This window comes from Monodon monoceros, unplaced genomic scaffold, assembly GCF_005190385.1.
Source record: "Monodon monoceros isolate NGI ecotype Baffin Bay Population unplaced genomic scaffold, NGI_Narwhal_1 Super_Scaffold_20, whole genome shotgun sequence".
Lineage (NCBI taxonomy): Eukaryota > Metazoa > Chordata > Mammalia > Artiodactyla > Monodontidae > Monodon > Monodon monoceros.
Genome location: NW_021703777.1, coordinates 92,719,591 through 92,727,154, shown reverse-complemented (window position 1 = coordinate 92,727,154; position 7,564 = coordinate 92,719,591). Strand labels below are relative to the sequence as shown.

The 7,564-nt window shown below is 42.4% G+C and overlaps 1 protein-coding gene across 1 annotated transcript in view; it reads left to right on the top strand.

Annotated features, from left to right (window-relative positions):
- Positions 1 to 92: 92 nt before the first annotated feature.
- CLRN2 (clarin 2) overlaps positions 93 to 7,564 on the top strand; it is an 11,488-nt gene continuing 4,016 nt past the window's right edge. The window contains exon 1 of the mRNA XM_029234548.1: positions 93 to 447. Coding sequence (XP_029090381.1) covers positions 195 to 447 — 253 coding nt within the window. The 5' untranslated portion in view covers positions 93 to 194. The remainder of the gene's footprint in view (positions 448 to 7,564) is intronic.

Genomic DNA, 7,564 nt, shown 5'->3' with positions numbered 1-7,564 from the left:
GACTTCCAATGCAGTTGTAGTAAACATGGGCTGTGGAGGCAGGCGCTGAGGGAGGGCCAGGAGGTGGACCTGAAATCTTGAAATAGTGTGTTTGGAAGAGCTGACCCTAGAGCGGGGGATTGCCGAGTGTCTGGAAGATGTCAAGGACCCCCGCTGTTGCTCAGACACCTGGGGCATGACCTGCACCCACCAGGATGCCTGGATGGTTCAAAAAGACGTGGTATGGGCTGGCATCTTTACTCAGCCTCTCCTCCTTTATACTGATCATCGTTGCCCTGGCGTTGCCCCACTGGCTGAGTGGGAAAATCCTTTGTCAGACTGGAGTTGATCTTGTCAATGCCACAGATCCAGAGCTGGTCCAATTCATTGGGGACATTTACTACGGACTCTTCCGCGGTTGTAAGGTGCGGCAATGCGGGCTTGGGGGCCGCCAGTCCCAATTCACAAGTGAGTATACTGGGGGGCACGAAACCTGCTTTAGAACACTTATTTTTAAATATTCATAAGGATGCTTGTGTCTGAATGCGAAATTCAAGTGCCACTACAGTCTAAGGCATAATGACTTAATCCACAGTAAGCCAAGGACTTACTCTTGTTCAGCACCCAGAAGAGACCTTTTATTTCTGTGGAGGCTTATAGGAACATTAGAAATAGGGATTTGTATATCTTTGTAGTTTACCTCTATGAATACTCACTAAAAATATTGAGTGCTTACGTGTTCAGACATTCTACTAAGTGCTTTACATGGTTTGTCTCTTTTAAGCCTTATAACAAATTTATAAAGAAGGAATTATTAACATTCCCAGTTTGCAGAGGACTCCACTGAGGCTTGGAGAGGTTAAAAACTTGCCTGAGGTCACCCAGCGGAAAACTTTAGACCCAGGTCACACGACTTGGGTATGCTCAGCCAGTGTGGCCTGCGGGTGTAGACGACCTGCTGAAATGAACCTTCCTCTTCTATTTATATAAAAGCTTCAGAGTCTGCGAAAAAGCAAAAGGGCTGTGCTCCTGGGCTCTGGAATCAGACTATCTGGGTTCAAAGCCCAACCCGGATGTTTCCTGGCAAGGAGACCTCAGGCAAGGCTGCTGTCCATGAACGTGAGCAGGTACTGACGTAGGCAGGCGGCCATCCAGCGTCACAGCAGAGCTGCTCAGCAGGTCGATAGAGCAGGAATCCAAGACCAGCTTATGAAGGATCTTCTGGGAAGGAAAAACTGAAACAAAAAAGGCAATATTCTGCACATCTTTAGACTCATACAATTAGATTGCTGGTGAGAACAGTATCCTACAAAATCATAATTAATCAACATAATGCAAATGCAAGGGGATAAGGGATTTATCCATTATATGATTTCTATATTTCATAACTGTAGTTTTTAGAATCCTGACCAGGGTATCTTATTAAACGTATAAAGACAGAGAGCTGGAACCATTGACAAATATAACGATACAAATTGGCATCATTTATGTACATGAAGGATATATATATTTGTTATGTATAGCAAGAAAAAATATCGCTGGGAATATTTATATTTACCCAGAAATTAAATTGGACCAGGGATATTGAAAAGCTTTGTTAAAAACATAACATAAAAAGCTGAAAACACACTTAACATAAAGAAATAAATAAAACAAAGAAATAGGACATGCTAAAAGGGGATGATGACAGCTGTATGCAGTACTTGGTTCTCAGCTGGGTCAGTTTACTATAAAGGATGTCACTGGGACAATTGGTGGAACTTGAACGGGGTGTCAGGATTAAACAGCAGTCATATGCCACTGTTAACCTACTGATTTTGATAGTTGTATCGTGGTTGTGAAAGACAAGGTCCTTTTTGAGGAAATTGACCCTGAAGTGCCAGGGTTGGAGGGGCAATTTACCCTCAAATAGTTCAGAAGGGAAAAAAAAATTTCTTTGTACCATTCTTGCAATTTTTCTGAAGTTTGAGGTTGTTTCAAAACCACAAATACATTGGGCTTCCCTGGTGGTGCAGTGGTTGAGAATCTGCCTGCCAGTGCAGGGGACACAGGTTCGAGCCCTGGTCTGGGAGGATCCCACATGCCGCAGAGCAACTAGGCCCGTGAGCCACAACTACTGAGCATGCGCATCTGGAGCCGCGACAGTGAGAGGTCCGCGCACCGCAATGAAGAGTGGCCCCCACTCGCCGCAACTAGAGAAAGCCCGCGCACAGAAACGAAGACCCAACACAGCCAAATATAAATAAATTAAAAAAAAAACCCACAAATACACACACAAAAAAGGGGGAAATGGCACAATTTTTAGAATAATTGTAGATAATAGGGTTTTTTTTAATTTTTATTTTATATTGGAGTATAGTTGATTTCCAATGTTGTGTTAGTTTCAGGTATACAGCAAAGTGATTCAGTTATACATATACAAATATCCATTCTTTTTCAGATTCTTTTCCCATATAGGTTATTACAGAGTATTGAGTAAAGTTCCCTGTGCTATACAGTAGGTCCTTGTTGATTATATATAGTACTGTGTACGTTTTAGGGAATTGAAATTAACAAACCTCACGAAGGAAGTTCCAAAGCTTGAACAAGGGAGCAATAGATTCAATAGCAGCAATACTCCAGAGACTTTAATAAGCAAGCCCGTGCTCAGGGAACATAATAAAAATAGCCCATATAATTATGTAATTATATAGCATGATATATCATGTTACCATCATAACCACCTTCTTACACACTAGATCATTTATTTATCTGTTATGTTTATTATTTATTATGTCTCCACCCCTTTGGTATATAGTGCCATTAGGGCAAGGATCTTGTCCATTGATGATCCCAAGCCCCTAGAACAGTGCCTGGCACACATTCAAAAACATTGGTTGAATGAATATCGATAAAGTACTTTTAAACTCATTTATACTGAATGTTCACGTACAAGATGCCAGACATGTGACCTATGCTATACTAATCTTCCACAAACCTGCCAGATAGAAGAATGAGGCTCAGAGAGGTTAAGCAACTTGATCAAGGTCACAGAGCCTTGAGTGCCAGAGCCAGTCTCCAACCCTGGTTGGTCTTACCCTAAAGTTCCCACCCTCCATTGTGTGTTGTTCCCTCGAGAATCTGTGACTGGCAACTTTCCCAAGGCGGCGTGTTACCCTAGTAGTCTTTACTGTTCTTCCAGAATTCAGCAAATTCTGGATGTTGGGGAGGTGGTGGATGGATGTGAATTCTCCAGGATGGGAGGATGCAGGTGGATGGCTCCTGTCAGAAACGACTGAGGGGTCATTTGGGAGGGTGTGTTAGTCCCCTAGGGCTGCCATAACAAAGTACCACAAACGGGGTGGCTTAAATAACAGAAATTTATTCTCTCACAGTTCTAGAGGGTAGAAATCCAAAATCAGGTTGTTGACAGAGCCGTTCTCCCTCTGAAACCTCTAGGAGGAGTCTTCCTTGCCTCTTCCAGTTTCTGGTAGCCCCAGACATTCCTTGGCTTGTGGCAACATTACTCCACTCTACACATGGCATTCTCCCTAAGTCTCTTCACATGGTCTTCCCTCTGTGCATGACTGTCTCTGTGTCCAAATTTCCCCTTTTTTATAAGGACACTAGTCTTACTGGAATAGGGCTCACCCTAATGACCTCATTTCCACTTGATTACTTCTGTAAAGAGCCTATTTCCCAATAAGGTCGTATCCTGAGATGATGGCGGTTAGGATTTCAACACATTTTTTGAGGCTGGGTACAGAATGCAACCCATAACAGAGGGTGTGGAGTGGCAGATGGTGGGCCTAGGATAATTAAGGAGGTCACCAAGCACAAGCACTGTTTCTGGAGCAGCAGCTGAAGCAGAGACAGGCTTTGCAGAAGGAGGAGTTCAAAGGAGGTCAAGACAAGACTGGGCCCTTCCACTGTGATGCTAATTAAACTCCTGCCATCCCAGCTCACAGAAATGCAAACTACCTCTAGCCCTGGAAGCCATAAGCTAAGCAAATGAGCACTTACTGTTTGCCCACTGAAGGCACTCAGTACATGTTCCTTTCCCTCCGCCCTCTTCCTTCTCAGAGGGGTGACTATGGGAAAAAGCCCCCTGGGTTCATCTAACGTGGTCTGCTCTCTGAAACATCAGAACTGTGTAAGAATCATAAAGGACTTTTTAATATTAGTTCTGAGCAGGATAATACTCAGGAAAGTTTTATTTCTGGCTGCCCTGGGTGGGGTCCCAGAGGAGGGTGTATAACCATGATGTGATTCTTTTTGAAAACTTGCACCGGGAGCTGGAGCCAGGTTCCTCCTGGCTTTGACTGGTTTTACACCAATGCCACCCAGGGATACCGCGTCTGTTACCACATTCTCTAGCCTCAGAGGTGAGTCTCTCTACCTTTAGATGTACAGCTCCTAGAGCCAGTACCACCTACTTGTGTGAGGCAGCTATGGGGTGTATCAGAGCCCCCAAACCCCAAGTTGGAATCAGGATTTTCCTGCTACTGTCACTGTTGTTCCAAAGAAAGAAAAAAAAAAAATCCCTGCTCCCAGGGCCCATGTGCAGATCAGCAGAGAAGCGGGGTGTGAAAGTGCTTTGTAAACTGGAGTAGGAAAGTTCGATTGGGTCTCGTGGACAAACAGCCTCAATTCGCACCTTCATAGGGGTCTCCCCTAGAATCACCCAAGAGAGTCAATTTCCAAACCAATCATGGAGAAAAGCAGAGAACTATACAGCATAATCATAATTAAGATCCTTTTTTATACCCAGACTTTCTGAAATAAAAACAAATCAATCTAGCAGTTTGAGCGGCTGGGGAAAGAAAGGGACAAACACTAATTTAGCAGTGCTCACATATTCAGCTGTACTGTATTTATGGGCCCAACGCTTTTAGGAAAACAGGGGTAAACTAAACAGAGGAGTGTCTGCCCTCCAGAAGCTTTCCATCTGGGAAAGAGAAAGGCAGTAAATGAGCACTGGGCAGTAACACATTAATGTCTCAAGCTGTCACCTCTTTGTTCATTTCCTTCAACCCACTCTGCGCTAGAGGAGAGATTTTATTTATGCCCATTTTACTGATGAGGAAATTGGGGGTCAGAGAAATCAATAAATGAAATAATTTCTGTAAAAGCACCTGATATGGTGCTTGATACATAGTATGTGCTTGATAATTTTTAATTCACTGGTTCCCCCCTCATCTCCCACCCCCAAGCATTCCGTCAACAGCCAGACCTGGATCTGACTTCAGATCTCAGGCTTTTCTTACCATTGTCCATTTTAGATAACAGTCCTTTCTCAGTTGTGTCTTTTGCAACTCTTTTCTCCCATTGCAGTGGCTGTGTTGTCATTTTTTTGACACTGTCTTTCACAGGGCAGAATTTTTTCATTTTAGTGAAATCCAATTTATCAATTATTTCTTTTTTAAAATTAATTTTTGCCTTGCTGGGGCAAAAAGGACTGTTGGACTTCTCTGGAGTAGGGAGCAAACAAATTACTTAATAATTAGATAGTTATCTAATTTGAGTTTCTGACAGGATGATTAATCACTTCTGGGATTTAAGTGGGTTAGCTTTAATATGTACACCATAAGAATATATATTCAAATTCAAAATAAGACCTCTAGACCTCCAGCTGTACTAGGATTAAACTTTTAAATCTTTGCTTATCCAAGTTATCTGATTTTCCGGCAATAGGTCCTGCGGCAAAATCCTGAAGCCAGCACTTCCTGGCTGGGTGACCTGACTAAGCTATTTAACTTCTCATTTCTAAGACTCTAACTTATGCATCTGTAGGCGTGAGAGAAGGTTGCCGTGAGCAGTGAAAGAGAGAAAGTGTATATGTGCTGGCACACAGTCTGCGCTCAATATGTGTAGCTATTGTCACTTGTCACCATGGATCATATGCTCTTATGGTCATGGATTTCAAGCTGGAAACTTAAATGTAATCCTTAAGTCAGACGTGTCTCAAACTTTTGGAAACTGGGTACAAATATGAAAGGCAAGCAGGCAACAGGTCTCCTGGGATGGCACCTGTGTGACAAGAGCAACAGTAGAGTCACCCCTTAAAGAAATTATTAATAGAAGGAACTGATGCATGAAAACTCGTGAGGAAAGATTTGAATTTCTAAATAATGACATATGTAAAAAATAATATCTCAGTTAACTGGGAGATCTAGAGCCTTGGAGTGTGGCCCATGATTGTGGAGGCTGAATGAGATTCAGCCCTTTGCCAGTAAAGATTTGGGTTTTTTTTAATATAGTCAATACATTTCCTACTGTGGAAGCTAAGGATTGGGTATTCTTTCACCATCCCTCTCCATATCACTCCATATGCCCCAAATCCCCTCGCCCCATCATCATAATATGGTTATTTCTCAATTTTATTATTAAATCACACCTGGAGATGGGTTCATGTCATTATATGGATATGATTAATTCTTTTTATAAGTCGCTTTGTGTGACCGTGCTTTAATTTATTCAATCTCCTATTGACTCGTGATTTGGTTTTTTCTCCGATCTTTTGCTACTGTAATGAATGTCCGATATATACAGCTTTGAGCACACGTGGGAGTGCTTTTCCTAGAAATGAAATTGCTGTGATAGATGTTGCCAAATTGCTCTCTAAGGACATTGTATGAATTAATATCCCTACAAGTTTTGACAACTGCCTCCTTCCCTACACCTTCATTAACATGGTGTATTAGCAAACCTTTTGATCTTTGCCAATCACACAGGTGATGATTTTCTATTTTAAGTGTTTGGTGAGGATTATTATGCTGGTTATGCGTCCTAAGGGCTGCATGGCAAGAAACACGATTATGAGACAATTAGGTAATCAGGCATAAGCTACCATGTTTGGAATGAAAAAGTGCTGCGAGTTTGCAATGAAAAAAAAAAAATCTAAAGCACACTGAAATGTAAGGACAAGAAATGGAAGAGATAAGTCCTACAGAAAAAAAATCCCACGGGAAGGAGTTCATTTTCTGGGGTAAAGTTTCTGATGCTGATGAGATAACCACATAGAGATAAATATACATGGAAATACAGAACTGGAAAGAAAGCTAGATCAGAACTGAAGACATAACTGTGGAGTGTCTGGACACTTCTGAGTGGAAAGGACACTTCAAAGGAAGAAGGACAAAAATTCTTGTTCTCAGGCTTGGGAGACACCAGCCTTCTATGAATAAAAATGGGCAGGTGAGCCAGCAAAGGAGCCAGAGCAGGACGGGGTCAGGGAGTGAGTGGAACCCGGAAAGCTTTGAGTCCTGGCTCCCAACTGGGGCCAAAGACGGGTTGGTCAGTTGTATCAAGTAATTAAGCAGGGAGGTTGGAATTCACAAGATGGACCCCGATTTGACCAGGAGGTATTCAGTAGAAACTTTGGAGTAGTTGCAGAGGAAGGGGTTTGCCCAGGAGTTTTTTAGCTTTCATCATTTTAAATCATTCATTTACAGTAACTGAAATCAGTGACTCTAAACTCTATATACCATGTGATATATAGGACTTTGGTCCTGGATAGAGTTCAGGAACACCTTGCCCAAAGACAAGGAGCTTGGTGTCTCCAAGCCTGTGGGTAAGGGCGTTTAATAAAATCTACTTCATATCC